The 20,957-nt window shown below is 41.5% G+C and overlaps 1 protein-coding gene across 1 annotated transcript in view; it reads right to left on the bottom strand.

Annotated features, from left to right (window-relative positions):
• The window catches only part of LOC122563330 (cryptochrome-1-like), a 97,032-nt gene extending 81,179 nt beyond the window's left edge, over positions 1-15,853 (bottom strand). Inside the window, exons 1-2 of the mRNA XM_043717068.2 lie at positions 15,597-15,853; positions 1,355-1,463 (exon numbers count right to left, since the gene is read on the bottom strand). Of these exons, the coding sequence (XP_043573003.2) occupies positions 1,355-1,463; positions 15,597-15,754 (267 nt within the window). The 5' untranslated portion in view covers positions 15,755-15,853. The remainder of the gene's footprint in view (positions 1-1,354; positions 1,464-15,596) is intronic.
• Positions 15,854-20,957: the final 5,104 nt, after the last annotated feature.

Below are 20,957 nucleotides of genomic sequence, written 5' to 3'. Positions count from 1 at the left end.
GACTGCTCAATTGTAAGATTTAGTGACTAGTGGAATTAATCCAGTTCCTTGAATTGAGAAACTTGATCATCTTAAGTCCAGGATAAGTCAAAATTAAAATTCTCCTTGGGTAAAGTTAAGTGAACCTGCTGATAAGATTATATGGGATATTATTTTTGTCATTGTAGTTTATTGGATAGTAAGACTTGACTATTTTACAAATAGTGGCTGTTGTCAAGTTATTGAACAATTTGTATCTTGTTTTATCTCAAAATGCTTCAGCCTATCTCTGGAAAGATTGGAAAAATACATAAGCACTTATTCCTCATCCAATATCCATTGGAATCAATGATAATTAAGAGTAATACAGGTATTACTGATATCATGGTGATCGGTATCGACATACATCACACTTGGGTTTCTTGTTGAACTACAGAATCTTCAGTGATTTTTTTCAATCTTCATTGCAAAGGTAGAGAGGATACCATTGTTTTATAGTTCTAGTCAGCAAGGAGAGAAAACATCCAAATCTTCTGATCCCTAGTTCAATCACTGCTACAATATTGGTGATGCTGTGCCCATTGGCAGACCACTGGCTGTCATATTATCCTATTATAACTACCAATGTTGTTTACCTGAAAGGAAACCACAGTATTTTCAAGTTGGAAACTACACTACAGACTCTACTTTTAACACCAAATGGGCAGGTTTTTGAACTCGAATCTCACATTTTGTTCGAATCATATCTTGTGATCAAAGGACAAGACAAACTATTTAGTGGCCAAACCCTGTCAAAATGATCTAGCAATATAAGCAAATATTGAAAATGAGAGGCTACATTGACCCAAACAGAGGATGAGTCAACTTAAATACCAATGATATCTCAGACCAGAGGTTGGCAATGGTGCCTCAGAAAAGTCAATCTTCCAAAATTAATACTAAAAGCTCATTTTAACCTTTTGGAAACTTTTCTACCAGGTTAAAAACAAACCATGAAGAAGGGCTAATGCCCGAAACGTCGATTCTGCTGTTCCCTAGATGCTGCCTGACCTGCTGCGCTTTTCCAGCAACACATTTCCATCTCTGATCTCCAGCATCTGCAGACCTCACTTTCTCCCCTAAAAACAAACCATCACTAGTCTCTTTACTGGTTTATGAAAAATGTATGTTATGTGCTAACTAAAAGAGTTTTTCAAATTCTTACCTATCATCACTTGAATCATAGCAAATTAATTACAAAGTAAATACAATGCAAACTCTGGAACTTCAAAGGAACATTTTGAAAATAAATATCAAGTTAGAGGTAAGCTTAGTTACAGTAAATTTACAGGTGTTTACTATTTACAGACATTGCATATGATTCACAAGAACTTGCCTTAAAAAGCCTGGGAAAGACATCAGCAGGTTGCCCACGTATTACAAACAGCCGGGAGTTTAGCTCCGCAAGACTAGTATCTAGATCTTCTAAGCACTGAAGCAAGAACCTGATGGATAAAAAGACAATTTGATTCCTTTCTTCTATTTTGGAAACAGGAGGAAAACATAATTTTAGCCTGATAATCATTACAGTCTGTGCAGAGCACAGAAAGGAACAATGATGTGGACATCATTTTGTAAACAGACCTAGATGACATTCCTTCTGTTGAAGTGTAAAGAAAAAGTAGGTTCTGTTGTTAGCATTGCATTTTCCACTTTGCAATTGTAGCTTTAGAAGTTCACTGAGGAATTTCTCAGTGTTGTACCCTTGGCCCAACCATCTTTATCAAAGACATTCCATCATAAAAAGGTCAAAAGTAGAGGTATTCATGAACAACTGTAAAAGAAAGTCATAAATAACATTTTTGCCATAAAGGGCCTGATAATAAGAATTTCCAACAACCAATGATCAAATCGTCTCCCCTTGATATTCAGTGGGATGACCATTGCTGAATATTGCACCAATATTCTGGAGGTGACAATTGATCAAAAACCTCTGTGATAAAGCTGCAATTGTCAAGTATAAGTCCTAGTTGGGCAGAAAATTCAAAACATCATACTATTAATCCATTTATTTTGAATCCCAAAGTTAGTTATCTTGTTGGCTGGGTTTATTCACAACATCGTTAACAACTACTCTTGGTGACCAGAATGAAATACAGCACTTGACTTAGAATCATAGAATCCTTACAGCATGGAAAGAGGCCAATCAGCCCCTTCTTGCCTACCCTCTGAAGAACATCCCATCCAGACTCAGACTCCTATCCTAACCCAAAAATCCACATTTACTATGGTTAATCCACCTAGCATGCACATTCCTGGACACTAGGGAAAATTTAGTATCGCAGAAGTGAATACTGCAGGCGCTGGAGATTAAAGTCAAGGTTCGAGTGGTGCTGGAAAAGCATAGCAGGTCAGGCAGCATCCGAGGAGCAGGAAAATTTACGTTTCGGGCAAAAGCCTGATTCTGATGATGCCTGATGACGGGCTTTTGCCTGAAACATCAATTTTCCTGGGGCTCTGGTTCTAATGGAGTGTTGGGTGACCATGTGAAAACTCCATATGGCCATTCTTCCTATGTCTGTTTGGATTTCCACCAAGTGCTTTGCTTTCCTCCCATTGTCTAAAGATATGCAGGTTAGATGGGTTGGCCATACTAAATGTTAGAGTGGTGCTGGAAAAGCACAGCAGGAAAGGGAGCATCCGCGGAACAGGAAAATTGATGCTTTGGGCAAAAGTCCTTCAACAGGAATGATGCTTTTCTCATTCCCGATGAAGGGCTTTTGCCCGAAATGTTGATTTTCCTATTCCACAGATGCTGCCTGACCTGCTGTATTTTTTCAGCACCACTCTAATCTTGACTCTAATCTCCAGCATCTGTAGTACCCACTTCCGGCATTGCTGTTTCTTATCTATTCCAATGATTTGGATGAGAATGTACAAGGCATGATTAGTAAGTTTGCAGATGACACTAAAATAGGCAGTATCGTAGACAGTGAGGAAGGTTATCAGAAATTGCAGCAGGACCTTGATCAGCTGGGGAAGTGAGCCCAGACATGGCGAATGGAGTTTAATATAGAGTGTGAGGTCTTGTATTTTTGAAAATCAAATCAAGGTAGGAGTTTCATGGTGAATAATAGGCCCTTCAAGAGTGTAGTGGAAGGGAGGGACCTCAGGTGCACGGTTCTCTGAAGTTGGAGTCACAGGAAGAAAGGGCAGTGAAGAAGGCTTTGGCACACTGGCCTTCATCAGTCAGGGCACTGAATATAGAAGTTGGGAAGTTATGTTGTAGTTGTACAGGACATTGGTGAGGTCGCATTTACAGTATTGTGTTCAGTTTTGGTCACCTTGTTATAGGAAGGATGTTATAAAATGGAAAGAGTGCAGAAGAAATGGACATGGTTGTTGCCAGGACTCAATGATCTGAGTTCTAGGGAGAGGTTGGACAAGCTAGGACTTTTTTCTTTAGGAGGTGTATAAGATCATGAGAGGCATGGATAGGGTAAATGCACTTAGCCTTTTTTCCAGGGTTGGGGAATCAAGGAGTAGGGGCAGGTGCAGGGAAATGGTGGTAGCGTTGATGGACATTTTAGAACATAGAACATTACAGCGAAGTACAGGCCCTTTGTTGTGCCGACCTGTGAAACCATCGAGAGCTAATCTGAAGCCTGTCTAACCACACTATTTCATTCTCTTCCATATCCTTTTCAATGACCATTTAAATGCCTTAACGTTGGTGAGTCTACTACTATGGCAGACAGCATGTTCCACGCCCCTACTACTCTGAGTAAAGAAACTATTTCTGATATCAGTTCTATATCCATCACCCCTCAATTTAAAGCTATGTCCCTTCGTGCTAACCATCGCCATCCGAGGAAAATGGCTCTCACTGTCCAACCTATCTAACCCTGATTATCTTATATGTCTCAATTATATCACCTCTCAACCTTCTTCTAAAAAAAAAACAGCCTCATGTTACTCAACTTTTACTCGTGAGCCCTTCCCTCCATACTAGGCAGCATCCTCATAAATCTCCTCTGAACCCTTTCCAAAGCTTCCACATCCTTCCCATAATGCGGTGACCAGAACTATACGTAATACTCCAAGTGTGGCTGCACCAGAGGTTTGTACAGCCGCAGCATTACCTCATGGTTCTGAAATTTAATCCCTCTGCCAATAAAAGCTAACACACCTTCTTAAGTATGCTTTCTTAACAACCCCATCAACCTGGGTGGCAACTTTCAAGGATCTATGTACCTGGACATCGAGATCTCTCTGCTCATCTACACTAACAAGAATCTTACCATTAGTCCAGTACTCTGCATTTCTGTTTCTCCTTCCAAAGTGAATTACCTCACACTTTTCCACAATAAACTCCATTTGCCCATCTCTCAGCCCACCTCTACAGCTCATCTATGCTCCTTTGTAACCTACAATGTCCTTCGGTGCTATCCACAACTCTACCGACCTCAGTGTCATCCACAAATTTACTAACCCATCCTTCTATGCCCTCATCCAGGTCATTTATAAAAATGAAAAACAGCAGTGGAGCCAAAACAGATCCTTGTGGTATACCACTAGTAACTGAACTCTAGGATGAATAGTTCTCAACAACCACCATCCTCTGTCTTCTTTCAGCGAGCCAATTTCTGGTCCAAACTGCTAAATCACCCCCAACCACATGCCTCCATATTTTGTGCAATAGCCTACCATGGGGAACCTTATCAAATGCCTTACTGAAATCCATGACCTGTTTGGTCACTTTCTCAGTAAGGTTTGTGAGGCACGACCTACACTTCACAAAACCGTGTTGACTATCCCTAATCAACTTATTCCTTTCGAGATGATTATAAATCCTATCTCGTATAACCCTTTCCAACACTTTACCCGCAACCGAAGTAAGGCTCACTAGTTCATATTTACCAGGATTGTCTCTACTCCCCTGCTTGAACAATATTTGCTATCTTCCAGTCTTCTGGCACTATTCCTGTAGACAATTTCAACATAAAGATTAAAGCCAAAGGCTCTGCAATCTCCTCCCTGGCTTCCCAGAGAATCCTAGGATAAATCCCATCTGGCCCAGGGGACTTGTCTATTTTTACACTTTCCAGAATTGCTAACACCTCCCCAATCCCATCTAGTCTAGTAGCCCGTATCTCTGTATTCTCAACAAAATTGTCTTTTTCCAGTGTGAATACTTTTTCCAGTATTCAGTTAGCATTTCCGCTATCCTTGATTGGCCCTCATCTTACTCTAGTCATTCTTTTATTCCTGATATACCTATAGAAAGCCTGAGAGTTTTCCTTGATCCTCTCCGCCAACAACTTCTCATGTCCCCTCCTGGCTCTTCTTAGCTAGCTCTCTCTTTAGGTCTTTCCTGGCTGACATCACTCTCAAGTGCCCTAAATGAGCCATCACATCTCATCTTAACATCAGCTTTCTTCTTCCTCTTGACAAGAGATTCAACTTCCTTAGTAAACCACAGCTCCCATGCTCAACAACTTCCTCCCTGCCTGACAGGTACATACTTATCAAGGATCTGCAGTAACTTTTCCTTGAATAAGCTCCACATTTCAATTGGAGTTTCCTTCCCCATCTTATGCATCCTAAACCTTGCCTAATTGCTTCATAATTGCTTTTCCCCCAGCTACAACTCTTGCCCTGCAGTATATACCTATCCCTTTCCATCACTAAAGTAAACATAACCGCATTGTGGTCATTATCACCAAAGTGCTCACCTACCTCCAAATCTAACACCTGCCTGGGTTCATTATCCAGTACCAAATCTAATCTACCCCTTATTGGCCTTTCTACATACTGTGTCAGGAAACCCTCCTGCATACATTGAACAAAAACTGACCCATTTAAAGTGCTTGAATTATAGTATTCCCAGTCAACATTTGGAAAGTTAAAGCCCCCATAATAACTACCCTGTCACTCTAGCTATCATCGAGGATCATCTTTGCTATGCTATCCTATCCTCTACATCTCTGTAACTATTTGGAGGCCTACAGAAAATTCCCAACAAGGGGATCTCTCTTTTCCTGTTTCTAATCTCAGCCCATACTACCTCAATAGACAAGTCCTCAAACGTGCTTTCTGCAACCATAATGTCACTACCTTCCCACCCCACCACCACCCCGCACTTTAAACCATTTTCTCTGTTCTTACTGAAACATCTAAATCCTGGAACCTGCAATAACCATTCCTGTCCCTGTCTTTCATAATGCAAAGTGGGGTAGAGTGAACTTTCAAAAAGTGGGGAATACCTGTATTTCAAATCAATACTGTTCCTGTCTGGAAGTTCTCCAATAGCCTTGGTCACTCTGCAATTGATAATCTAAATACAAGGGTGGTGGGCACCTGCTTCATCTGCTTGGGCCTGAAGGTTTTTCAATAAAACATGGCGTATCCACATGATAGGTGCGTACTCCAAAACTAGGTTTGCAGATGGATTGCATAATTGGATCCAAATGCTTTACATGAATCAGTAGTGTAGCTTCATTCAAAGAGGGAATCAGAAAGACTTTGAATTAAATCTGGATTCAGTATTGTCCTCTCTCTCTTCCAGTCTCGCCTGTGTTCTGTATCAAATTGTTTGCTGAGCCCATCAGTGAATATCCAGCCACAGAAGCGGGGTGACAGTCTTAGGTATTCAGATCAAAGCATCCCTAGTTACAGACAAAGTTGCTGTCATTTAGTCAGTCTGTAACCAATTCAAACTGGCTTCCAAAGCCAAAGTGTATTGCAACAAGAGCACGTCCTTAGAAAATCAGGACAACTTGTCCTTTGAATCTTGCACCATCAGTTCAGAGTACCTAATGGTGTTTGAAATGTGGGGAAGGGTTGCTGCATGTGCTAACAACTGGAAGAAGTGCATAATTATAGTGAAATAGAAACTGGGCACACTTGCCCACAGATACAAGGCATTCAGCATTGCTATATTTTACACCTGTGCTGTGGCGATCATCCAGTCTGATATCCATTTTTGGTGAGATTGAAAGTGATTCATGTCAGCTGATGGAGATGTATAAATCTCCATACAAAACATCCCCAACTGTGTCCTCATCCTAACAGCATAGAGCTTGTGTGGAAGCATATGGACTCTCTGTTTGCAGTCAAGTGTCCCTACATGCTAAGGTACTATTGGGTTGCAAAGGATAGGTCTGACCACATTACTGTGGAATATTCCAGTCAGTTGGTTGCACCAATCGTCTCTCCACCTTAATGCAGGAAAGCACACTGGACCACAAAACCACCAGGCTGCGGTCCACATGCAATATCTTTGAGGCCTTACAAAAATGCTCTTGACACAGAAGGATGCCATGTAGCGCATTGTGCATGTACCATTCTATTAATGAGTGCCAAGCTTATGCATTTTCCTGATATCCTTGTACACCATTTGTATTCAAATAATCATCCAGTGCTCTCTTGAATCCCTCTACTGAAGCTGCTTCCAGAACAGTTCCAGGTATTGCATTCTCTACCTTAAACTTCTCACTGTGTGAAAATGGTTTCTTTCCCCCTTCATCTTAACTTTGCTTCTTTTGCAGATCACTTCAAATCAATGCCTCTTGATCCTTTTACAAGCGAGAACAGCCTTTCCCTATCTACTCTACCCAGCTCATTCATGACTTTGAAAGCCTCTATCATACCTCCTCTAAGCCTTCTTCTCTCCAAGGAACACAGTTTCAACTTCTTCAATCTAGGCTCATGACTTAAGTTTCTCATTTCTGGAACCATTCTTGTAAATCACTTCTGCATTCCAATGAATTTATATCTTTCTTATAATTAGATGCCCACAACTGTACATAATATTCCAGCTGAGGTCTAACAAGCATCTTAAAGAAGTTCAACACAACTTGCTTTCTCTTGTACTCTATGCCCCTACTAATAAAACACGATGCTTCATTAACTGCTTGCTCCACTTGTGCTGCACATATATATTCATATCCCACTGCTCCAACACCACTTTTAGAATTGTATCCCTATTTCATATTGTTTTTCAATGTTCTTCTGACCAAAGTGCATCACCTCACACTTCTGTGAACCTCCTATCTGCCTATTTAAAAGGGTAAATAGAGTGGTCAACAGAATTTCAAACTAGAAAGTGGTGGGGGGTGTGATAAGGGAAAGGTAAAACACAAAACTATAATGGCCAATGGGAAACAAAGCAGCTGTAGGGGTGGGTTCAACTGCATGGAAAGGTATGAAAAGAAACAAAAACTCAGGAGAGGTTATTAAAATCTCCAGCACACAAAATAGATCAGAATGTTTGGAAAGGGTTAGGAATCAACCTTCAAGCATACTGGATAAATCAGTGACAATGAGAAGAGGGACAGTCAATACAGGACTGAAAGTGTTGTATCTGAATGTATGCAACATAGGAAATAAGGTAAATTAGTTTTTGGCACAGATTGAAATTAGCAGGAATGACATGGTGGACATCACTGAGACGTAACTGCAAGAGGATCGGGATTGGCAGCTAAATATCCAAGGATTTATACCCTATTGAAAAGATAGGTGTACAGAGAGAGTGGGGTTGCCTTATTAGTAAGAAATGAAATTAAATCATTAGCAAGAAACAAACTAGGGTCAGATGATGTAGAATCTGTGTGGTCCAGTTGAGGAATTGCAAAGGTAAAAAAACAACCATAATGGGAATTATGCACAGACCTCGAAACAGTAGTCAGGATTTGGGGCAAACATAGAAAAAGCGTGCAAGGCGGCAAGGATACAGTGATCATGGGGGATTTCCATACATGGATGGACTAGGAAAATCAGGTTATTTGTGGATTAGAAGAAAAGGCATTTGTGGAATATCTGTGAGATGATTTTTTGGAGCAACTTGTGGTGAACCTCACTAAGGAACAGGCAAATCTGGATTTAGTATGAATGTCTTAGTGTTGCATAACGAGGCAGACTTGATAAGGGAGCTTAAGGTGAACGAACCCTTAGGAGGCAGTGACCATGATATTTTCAAATTTATTCTGCAATTTGAGGGAGAGAAAGTGGAATCAAATGTATTACAATTGAATAAAGACAACTACAGAGGCATGAGGGAGGAGCTGAGCAGAATTGACTGGGAGAGGCGCCTAGCAGGAAAGACTGGAGCAGCAATGGCAGGGGTTCTGGGAATAATTCAGGAGATGCAGCAAAAATTCATCCTGAGGAAACAGAAGCATACTAAAGGGTGAATGAGGCAACCACAGCTGACAAGGGAAGTCAGGGTCAGTATAAAAGCAAAAGAGGAGGCAAATAATGTGGCGAAGAGTAGTGGGAAATCAGAAGATTGGGAAGCCTACAAAGACTAACAGAGGATAATGACAAAAGAAATAAGGAGGGAGAAGATTATATGAGGATAAGCTAGACAGTAATATAAAAAAAATTGCAAGAGTTTGTTCAAATATGTAAAGGGCACAAGAACCAAAATTGGACATTGGGCCATGGAAAATGATGCTGGAGAAATAGTAATGAGGAGCAAAGAAATGGCAGAGGAACTGAATTAATATTTTGCATCAGTCTTCACGGTGGAAGACATGAGTAATATCCCAAAAGTTCGAGTGTTGGGGGGCAGAGATGAGTATGGTGGCCATCACCAAGGAGAAGGTGCTAGAAAAACTGAAAGGTCTGAAGCTGGATAAATCATCTGCACCCCAGAGTTCTGAAGGACATAGCTGAAGAGACAGTGGAGGATGTAGTGGTGATCTTACACTGCAGTCAGGGAGTGTCCAAGAGAATTGGAAAAAAATCGTTAATGTAACCCCCTGTTTAAGAAGGGAATTAGGCAAAAGACAGAAAATTATAGTCCAATTAGTCTGACCTTGGTCATTGAGAAGTTTGAGTCTATTATGAAGGATGAGATTTCTGAATACTTGGACATGCATGGTAAAATCAGTATGGTTTCATCAAGGGGAGATCATGCCTGACAAATCTATTGGAATTCTTTGAGGAGGTAATGAGCAGCCAGGGCCAAGGAGAGCTAATGGGTGCTATCTATCTAGACTTCCAGAAGGCCTTTGACAAGGTGTCACAAAGGAGGCTGCTGAGTAAGATGGTGTTAGAGGCAAGGCACTAGCATGGATAGAAGATTGGCTGTCTGGCAGAAGGCAGAGAGTGGGGATAAAAGGGTCCTTCTCAAAATGGAAGCCTGTGACTAGTGATGTTCCACACCCTTCAAGCACATTTAGAGTATTGTGAGCAATTTTGGGCCCCATACCTCAGGAAGGATGTACTGGCCCAGGAGCAGGTCCAGAGGAGGTTTGTGAGAATGATCCCAGGAATGAAAGGCTAAACATATGAGGAACTATGGAGTCTATATTCAATGGAGTTTGGAAAAAGAGGGAATGTAATTGAAATTTACAGAATACTGAGAGTGGATGCGAGGAAGATATTTCCATTGGCAGGACAGACTAGGACACAAAGGCATAGTAAAGGGAATGGAGGTAAGGAGAAACTTCTTCACCCAGAGAGTGGTGAATTTGCAGAAATCATTGCCTCAGATGGCTGTGGAGGCCAGGTTATTGAGTATATTTAAGACAGATGGTTAGGATCTTGATTGTCAAGGGAATCAAAGCTTACGGGGAGAAAGCAGGAAATTGGGGTTGAAAAACTTATCAGCCATGATTGAATGGCAGAGCAGACTGGATGGGCTGAATTGCCTAATTTCTGCTCCTATAACTTATTGCCTCCATCAACTTGTCAATGCCCTTATGGAGTTCCATTCTGTTCTTCTCATAATTTATAATTTTCCCCAAGTTTAGTGTCATTTGCAAACTCTGAAATTGTCTCCTGCATACTATTATCCAGGTTATTATCCAGCATCCAGATTATTAATAAACCTCAAGAAAAGCATGGCTCCCAATATCAACCCCTGGCGCACTCCACTAAAAATCTTCAAGCCTGAAAAAAAAATCTATGACTCAGTCAATTTTGTATTCATGAAGCTACTGTTCCTTTAATTCTATGACCTATAAATTTTCCTCACAGGTCTGAGTGTGGCACTGTATTTGGAAATGCATGTATACCACAACAACACGACTCTCATTGAGACTGGCAGCTCTTCAAAACAAACACTCCAGTAAGTTGTTAAACATGGTTTCCCCTTTAGAAATCTGTGCTGACTCTTCCCATCTTTTTCCATATGACTACTAATTCTGTTCTGAACTGTTCCTAGAAGTTGTTCCTCCAAAGTTAAACTATCCGCTCTGCAATTGCTGGGATTATCAAACCTTTCTTGAACAAACACTTCAATTTTTCAGTCTTTAGACATCTCCCTTGATCCAGGGAAGATTGAAAGAAATTGTAAAGGTACTAGTCATAATCTCTCTCATTTATCTAAATCCTTGAGTGGATCTCAACCCATTCTAATACCTTGACAACTTTGCCAACAATCTATTAAAAACTTTTTACTTATTAACTTTAAACCCTTTTAAGGTCAGTTTCCTCTGTCACCAGAGCCCAGGCAGCATCCTCCTCTGTTCTAAAGACAAAGACAAAGCATTCATTTAACACCTCAGCCACTTAGAGTCATAGAGATGTCCAGCACAGAAACAAACTCTTTGGTCCAACTTGTCCATGCTGACCAGATATCCTAAATTAATCTAGCCCCATTTGCTAGCATTTGGCCCAACTCTCTGGAAACCCTTCCTATTCAAATACCGATACACATCGTTTTAAGATGTTGTAATTGGTCTCTGAACAGTCCTATTCCTCCTTTGACCAATCCCTTAATGTTTATATGCCTTTCGAGAATTTTAGATCTCCCTTTATGTTAGCTGCTAGTCTTTCTCAAAATTCCTCGTTTGTAAAAAAGAAAAAGAATACGGTGGATCCTGTTGACCACCTGGATTTAGTTCTGACAAAGGGTCACTGGATTCAAAACATTAACCGTTATTCTCTATACAGACGCCGATAGGCCCATTGCGTTTCTCCAGCGCATTGTTTTACATCTCTCGCATCCGCAGTTGCGTTTTATTCCAGATATACTTGGCTGTTGGTGAGAAAGACCTTCCTCCATTAGATCTTCCCTGCCCGCCCCCTCGTTCATCCATTCTGTGCGATGCCCTTGTTGGCTGTATGGGGAAGATACTGGTGCCTGTGAAAAGCAGGCTTGGAGAAAAATGTAAATGTAAAATGTTTCAGAATGGCACATTGTATGGGATTAAACGCCAAGGGACACACACTACAGCTTGCAGCAAAACAAAAACAGCTCAACAGGGAAAGGCCATTAAGGTCCAAATCGTCATGCTAAAGCAAATCGTCCTATCGCGCTCCCCTCGCCCATTAGTATTTAGCTTTCGGATTGTATGCAATGTATGTAACCATCACAAATTTTAGAAGAATATTTGAAACAAAAGACGATAAACGCGGGCGGCAGTAGTCGGCCCATAAAAGGGTTAATATTATATTGTCTTCTCGTCTTTGGTGAACAGCTTGCCGCTTCGGAATGGTTATTACTTTTTTATTGTAGCGAGACTAAAAGCACGTTCCTAACAGAGCACAGCTCCCTGCTTCCGTCAGTTTTCTGTAGTGTTCGTTCCCCATCGTCGTCCAGCTGCCTGCTCAAAATGGCTCTACTCCGGCGATATTATAATCACTGCGTTATTTCACTGGCAGAATGCAAGAAAAATCAATAGTCATGTGTTGCACTGTGATTAAATGACCTACTTTAAGAGAAAAAGATAGTTGCCAAGTTATTCCTTTGACATTGATTGAGCATGTACAAAGGAATTAAATGTTACAACATGAATCATTGCTTTGTTATTGACGTATCCAGCACCGCAGGTCACTATTTGGATAAATCTGCGTCACACATTCACAATAGGTGGCCTAGATCAGACAGGAAACAATTTTTTCTTGATTGATTTTATATTCTTGCGATGCCTTTAACTTCGTAATGTGCAATAACAGTTTACAATCTCAATCTCCGGCCGTATTCATGTTTTATCTTCCTTTCCAGCGTACATTGGAACATTTAGCACATGAATATTGTTTCAATGAGTGATATAAAAATAGAGATAACTATGCCTCCGTCTGTTAAATTGGACGATAAATTAAAACCACTGAATCGAATGCTACTTTAATGAAAATTTATTTTCCATCAACATGAATCAGAGGTCTGAAACAATAAGGCTAAAAGCACAATGCAGTTTGTTTAGTCAGGACTGGAAGAGGATGAGTGGTTCTAACTTGTTTTAACTATTTTATGTTGGTTTATATTCGCAACAACTGGCTCTTATACATAAAGTTTCTTGAACTGATACGACGAAAAACCGCTTAAAATAAATACACTAATTAAACAGGGAGTTAATCCCTGTATACAACTAAACAAAAACTGTGGATGTTGGAAATCAGAAATAAAAAAAATAGAATTCCTGGAATAAAACTCAGCAGGTCTGGTCAGAACTGAAGAGAGTTATTCGACTCGAAACATTAGCTCTGCTTTCTCCCCAAGGATGCTGCCATACCTGCTGAGTTTTATTCCAGGAATTCTAGGTTTTATTTCTGATTTCCAGCATACATAATTCTTTCCTTTTTTTGGGTTGTATGCAGGGATTGCCTTCCTACTTAATAAGTGTATAGTTATTTTAAGCGGTTTTTCATTACATCGATTCAAAAAGCTTTATGTATAGAGCCAGTTATTGCGAATATAAACCAACATAAATTAGTTAAAACAAGTTAGAACCACTCATCCTCTTCCAGTCCTGACTAAACAAACGGCATTGTGCTTTTAGCCTGTCTGGTCAGGTCTGCTTTAGCAGGTCTGGTCAGAACTGAAGAGAGTTATTTGACTCGAAACATTAGCTCTGATTTCTCCGCAAGGATGCTGCCAAACCTGCTGAGTTTCTCCATCAATTTCTTCTTTTGTTTAAGATTAGACAAGTATCCTTTGATGTTCTTTTTCAAAGGGCACGTCTGGATTCCGTTTCTGCTAAAAATCGATTTTACTTACATATTTGATAATTAAACAAGGTATGCCTCTTTGGAAGTCTCTATCGAAGCTACAGGTCAGAATCCCGATATTTGAGAGAGCGACGAAACGACGATGTTTTAGCTTGTGTATGTCGAGGGTGCTCCTGTGCATGCAAATCGCTGCCCGAGTTTCTATGTGCATTGTTAAAGTTGACAAAATGTGCGCGTTTGAGTGAGCAAATCAGGCAGATAGGGTGACCTAATTTATGGCAAGTCCAAGACTACGGGATTTTAGAAAAGAAATGCCAACAACAAATTTTAAAAAAAGGCAGAAGGAAAACGTTCACAGGAGATGCACATTTTAATATTTAGCACGTCCTCTTGGCTTTGTTCATGGTGAGCTGGAGACTAGGAGTGTCCACCAGGCAGAGTAGGTACACAGATTGTACAGTCCTGAGACATCACGTGTAGGTGGACATGCTTTGGTGTTCAATCCCTAGATATTAGACAGTGTTCAACTAGCATTTCATCGCAAATGGAACTTCTCGTCACCTAATGTCTTCTCTTCTTCATCTATCCAACTGACCCAGTCTCTTATCAAACAACGAACCCATTTCACCACATACACAACATTTACTCATTTAATCCCTTGGCATTTAGCTCCTTCCCCTGTGATCTACCACTCTCGATCAGAGAAAGCATTTTAAAGCATTATGTTGCTGTCTGCAATAGGATGTTTGTATGTAAACTGGAAGATATTGAAATTGTAATAAGTTAGCAGAGTTTGAACACTGAAAAGTATGGATTCAATACCATGTCAGGATTATTCATTTTATTGATCAACACTGTGTTGTGTGCTGAAACTGGAGGTTATATAGCCAGGAAATAGTTCACAAAACGGGGGTTGGGTGGGGGAATGCCTTAACATGTTAGGTTAATCAGTCAGAACAACCAGGTTTTCTATGAACAGATTACAGCACAATCATTTGCTGCTTTATTCAACTCCTGCTAATAATATGTTTCCTCTTTGCAAGATATTTTTCAAATGATACTGTACTCCCTACACTTTGTGCCTGCTGTAACCAGCCGTCATCTATAACGTTTGAGTATTTAAAAGCACTGGGTAACATGCCAGTATACACTGAAATACTTAGCAGCATATGTAAAAATGAGTAAGCCTAAACTTTTGCTCGTGTTGCAAAGCATTTTGCAAACGGTTCAGTGTATCAAAAACAAACCTTAGGGGATTGCAAAAGCTTCGGCTACTACGTGGAATCACGCTGTCACGGCATCTGTAAACTCAAAACCGTGTTACTTATATAATAAAAACATTTGCCCGAGACACTGGCCCCGGAGTAATGCTATTCCCAAATTTGGAAAACATATACCATCATTCTTTGCTTTCTGACCGTTATTCCAATTACATACTCCACTGGCACTTTAACCCCATTCTGTTCAATTATGTTGTTGCCTCAGAAGTCTTTTTTTTAGGGGAAAAAAAAAGACGCAACAGTTAGCAGAGATGTAGAACTTTAATGAAGTGTTTTGTAAATTTGCTTACGTGTGAAACTCAAAACAGAGCTGTCCGACTCACAAGTTACATAACTATCCTCGTTGTAAGCCGTTCCCCACAGAATGCACAAAACTCTATGACCACAGGGTAACCCACGACAATGTACAAGGAACCTCCCCGCAATAACGAACCCACAAGGAGATGGTCCCCTTACCTCCAGCGGTTCACGCCAACGTTGGACGAACCGGCGAACCAAGGGTCGAGGATGTACACACAACGGACGGTGCTAGCGCCCCGCAGGGCTTCCTTGAGCGCCGGGTTATCATGAAGCCGGAGTCCCTTACGGAACCAGTGGATAGAATGGGTCTCCATGGCCACAGGCGGCTACGCGGCGAGGGTCGACAGTCACTCTAACGGTTGCAATGGCGCAGCGCCATGACCACGCTCCCCTCCCCTCCCCTCCCCCACACGCGCGGACTCGCACCTGGACTGCGCCTCGCGCTCCAGCCGTTAGCTTTTCAGAGCGGGCAGCGCGAGCCCCGCCCCATCCGCGCCGCTCATTGGACAGGGCGCGGGAGCGGATCCCGCCTCGGGGCTCGCGCTGGCCGCAGATCAGGCAAACTGCGTCCTCATGAACAAATAGATGTCATCGTATTCACAAGTAAATGTATAACCAGGACAAAGTGTGTTACCCACTTGCGCTGATGGATTCAGAACAGATTTAGCAGCTCAAACGTGGGCTGAGCTTAATGATGAGGTCCTGTGGGCCACAATCACTGAGTCACAAACTGGAACCGTAAGAGGAAAATGACCCTCGCTCTATCATACAAAAAACTCTGGTACAGCAAAGAATACAGGAGCTCCCAGAACAAGCAGCTCAAAGCATAGTTTAAAATCAGTCGTAAACCTGGTGAGGTTACAATATCAAACTACTTACATGCTAAATAACAACCAACATGCGAGAGACAGATCTAAGCAATCTTACAGTCAATCCACCAACCCTAAGTCCTACCATATCCAGTCGTGAATGGTCGTGAACAATAAAACAATTAATGAAGTAGCAGGTTCCATAAGCATCCTCAAATCTCAAATGTTGGTTTACTCAGTAATAATCTGTTCACCAGTATTTATCCCACCAGGGCTACTTGGCTTTAGACCTCATTTGGACCTTGGTGCAAGCATGGACTAAAGTACACCAGAGGTGACTTGTGAGTAATTGTCTTTGAAGTCAAAGTAATAAATGACTACGTATGGCATCAAAACACCCTCTCAAAATTGAAGTCAATCAGAATTGTGGGGAACAACTCTCAACTATTTGGATGCTATACCTAGAACTAAGGAAGGTGATGGTAGTGTTGGAGGTTAACCATCTCAACCCCAGAACATCACTGCAGGAGTTCCTCAGTGTAGGGGCTCTGAACGCAACTACTTTCAACTGCTTCATTAATGATTAATAACTGCTTCATGACAAGGTTAGGGTTGGTGGTTGTACAATGGTCAATGCTACTTAACAGTAGCACATTAGCTTAGTGGTTAGCACTGTTGTCTCACAGCGCCAGGAACCCAGGTTCGATTTCACCCTTGGAAGTTTGCACATTCTCCCCATGTCTGTGTGTGTTGATGCCAGCTTCCCCAGTTTCTGCCCACAGTCCAAAGATGTGCAGGTTAGGTGGATTGGCAATGCTTAATTGCCCATCGTGTCCAGGAATGTGTTACTTAGGTGGAATATGCAGGAGGAATAGGGTAGCGGGGTGGGTTGCTTTTCAGTGGATCGGTGTGAACTCATTAGGTTGAATTGACTAATTCCATATTGTAGGGATTCCATGATTCTATACTTCAAATATTGATTCAGTCAATGTCCTTATTCCACAAGTGCTGGACAATATTCAGGCATGGGAAAATCTGTAGTGCAAATATTACTTCCCTCTTAAGTACATAATCAAACATTCACATTATTCAAGGTGTCTTTGACAGTATCTTCCAAACCCACAAACATTACTACCTGCAAGGACAGAACATTAAATGCATGGGAGCATTATTGCCAGCAAGAATCCCTCCAAGCCATTCACCATCCTGACTTGGAAATATATCACTGTTGTTTCAGTGTTGCTAGATCCTGAATTCCCTAACAATACTATCAGTGTACCTTAGAATAATATCTGGGTTCCAATAGTTCCAGGAAGTTAGCTGTGGTGCCAGGGATGCTCAGATCCCATGAAAGAATGAAAAAAAAACTAGTTTCAGAAGTTGCAACTATCTGTTAAGCTCTTGTTTGTAGTGAATTATATCTCCATGCTGTACTGCTGGCCAATATTATGTCATTGTTGACTAAATGACTGTTCAGAAAGTGCAGAATAATTTGTGTAAATCAATCTTACCTCTGGGTGAGAAAAATGTAAATGCTATAAAATATTTTGATATTTTGATATCTTTTGGCTATTCAAACGGAGGGAAGGCCTAGACAAAGCCCTGGCCAGACGCACTCTTTCAAGCTGACAATGAGCAAGCCCACCTATGAAGATCAAAAACAGAGGGAAAGACAAATTAAGAATAAAATTGTCCAGCAATCCACTGAATCAGGTAACCACTAAATCATGGAACCAGGGTCTCAAAAGCTGTTTTTATGTTGGCAATGCCATAATAGACATTGAGGGGAAATATCTCTTAAAATACAAACATACATACATTCACGCTGTCTTTGGTTGTGAATGAATTCAGTTCTTGAAACTGTTCTCAAGTCTATTTGTATTCAAGATGGAATACAATGCAAGACAACGTAAAATAGCTGTTGATTAGTACAAAGAAACATGTGCATGTCAGATCTTTAATATTAACATTAGTACACCCCGATATAGAATTGCATTCTAAGCATTTGTAAGTCAAATGTTCATAAACTCAGTAGGCAATTCTGTCCTAAAATAGTCTGATACAAAGCATGACAGCCTCACCTTTTAGGTACTGAAATTTAGGAATGATCCATCAGAGCCTCAGTTTTTAGGAATGGAAACTTGGGATTGATACTTTAGAATTCCAATCTTTGGGCATGTTAACCAAATTTGGATACCACATTTTAACACATGTTAAATTGTTGTTCTCAATAGTTAGTGATGTACATTTATTATAATAAAGCAAAACATCAGATGTTAGTTCCAGATAATAGTCAATAGGCCACAAATTGTTCAGTAGTTCCTTCTCTCTTTGGGTGTTGGATTCTATGCTTGTTGATTTTATGTCAAATTGAGTTAGAGTTCGAAATCACCATGTTCTGGATCAGTAGTGCTGGAAGAGCACAGCAATTCAAGCAGCATCCGACGAGCAGCAAAATCGATGTTTCGTGCAAAAGCCCTTCATCAGGAATAAAGCTTTTTAAGGCAGAGAGCCTGAAGCGTGGAGAGATAAGCTAGAGGAGGGTGGGGGTGGGGAGAAAGTAGCATAGAGTACAATAGGTGAGTGGGGGAGGGGATGAAGGTGATAGGTCAGGGAGGAGAGGGTGGAGTGGATAGGTGGAAAAGGAGATAGGCAGGTCGGACAAGTCCGGACAGGTCAAGGGGACAGTGCGGAGCTAGAAGTTTGAAACTAGGATGAGGTGGGGGAAGGGGAAATGAGGAAGCTGTTGAAGTCCACATTGATGCCCTGGGGTTGAAGTGTTCTGAGGCGGAAGATGAGGCGTTCTTCCTCCAGGCGTCTGGTGGTGCGGGAGCGGCGGTGAAGGAGGCCCAGGACCTCCATGTCCTCGGCAGAGTGGGAGGGGGAGTTGAAATGTTGGGCCATGGAGCGGTTTGGTTGATTGGTGCGGGTGTCTCGGAGATGTTCCCTAAAGCGCTCTGCTAGGAGGCGCCCAGTCTCCCCAATGTAGAGGAGACTGCATCGGGAGCAACGGATACAATAAATGATATTAGTGGATGTGCAGGTAAAACTTTGATGGATGTGGAAGGCTCCTTTAGGGCCTTGGATAGAGGTGAGGGAGGAGGCACAGGTTTTACAGTTCCTGCGGTGGGAGGGGAAAGTGCCAGAATGGGAGGGTGGGTCGTAGGGGGGCGTGGACCTGACCAGGTAGTCACGGAGGGAACGGTCTTTGCGGAAAGCGGAAAGTGGTGGGGAGGGAAATATATCTGTGGTGGTGGGGTCTTTTTTGAGGTGGTGGAAATGTCGGCGGATGATTTGGTTTATGCGGAGGTTTGTCGGGTGGAAGGTGAGCACCAGGGGCGTTCTGTCCTTGTTACAGCTGGAGGGGTTGGGTCTGAGGGCGGAGGTGCGGGATGTGGACGAGATGCGTTGGAGGGCATCTTTAACCACGTGGGAAGGGAAATTGCGGTTTCTAAAGAAGGAGGCCATCTGGTGTGTTCTATGGTGGAACTGGTCCTCCTGGGAGCAGATACGGCGGAGGCGGAGGAATTGGGAATACAGGATGGCATTTTTGCTTTTTTACTTCAAAATCACCATGACTAATATCAGGAACTATAATTGATAATGTGGCTGTATTAGCCATGTCTACTTTATTTTGTAGATATTGAACACAAGTAAACCCATGTAGCTCTTACACACAATCCATTCTACGCCTCATGAATGGCACTACCCTTGTAAAGTTCGACCAGTTAATTTTGTCTCAAAAGCATATTGTAAAGGTTTTGTGCTTAAATTCTTTAGTACTCCTGTGACTTATGGCTGAGGTGAGATCCGAAACCAATGTCATTATATTACATTGCATATGGGACCTTGCATTATGATGCTGGTTACCAATGCTGCTCATGAAATCCTGCACAAGTTCACATCATAGATCATTCTGGCTCCACCCACTTTCCAATGAGACTATTTCCTGTTGTCCTCTAAGTTTCTGGATAAGAAGTTTAAGTAAAGCAGAGTTCTGATAAATAGTCACAGGACTTGAAACATTAATTCTACTTTCTTCCTCTTTATGCTGTCAGATCTGCTGAGTTTCAGCAGCAATTTCTGTTTTCATTTGAACAATTTAGCCATTGCATACAAGCAGTAACAGGAATGCAGAGTACTGGATTAATGGTAAGATTCTTGGTCGTGTAGATGAACAGAGAGGTCTCAGTGTCCATGTACATAGATCCCTGAAAGTTGCCACCCAGGTTGATAGGGTCATTAAGAAGGCATACGGTGTGTTAGCTTTTACTAGTAAAAGGATTGAGTTTCAGAGCCATGAGATCATGCTGCAGCTGTACAAAACTCTGGTGCAGCCACACTTAGAGTATTGGGTACAGTTCTGGTCACCGCATTATAGGAAGGATGTGGAAGCTTTGGAAAGGGTTCAGAGGAGTTTTACGAGGATGTTGCATGGTATGGACGGAAGGTCTTACGAGGAAGGGCTAAGGAACTTGAGGCTGTTTTGTTAGGTGATAGATATAGGGTGAGGGTAATAGATATAGGACAGATGTCAGTGGTAGTTTCTTTACTCAGAGTAATAGGGGCATGGACTGTCTTGCCTGTAATAGTAATATATCCGTCAACTTTAAGGGCATTTATATGGTCATTGGATAGACATATGGATGAAAATGGAATAGTGTAGGTTAGATGGGCTTCAGGTTGGTTTCACAGGTCAGTGCAACAT

Source organism: Chiloscyllium plagiosum, unplaced genomic scaffold (genome assembly GCF_037043375.1).
Source record: "Chiloscyllium plagiosum isolate Xiang-an unplaced genomic scaffold, Cpla_swu_hap1 HiC_scaffold_26, whole genome shotgun sequence".
NCBI classification, from domain to species: Eukaryota; Metazoa; Chordata; class Chondrichthyes; order Orectolobiformes; family Hemiscylliidae; genus Chiloscyllium; species Chiloscyllium plagiosum.
Note: the sequence above shows the minus strand (reverse complement) of the source record. Positions and strands in the feature narration are given on the sequence as shown.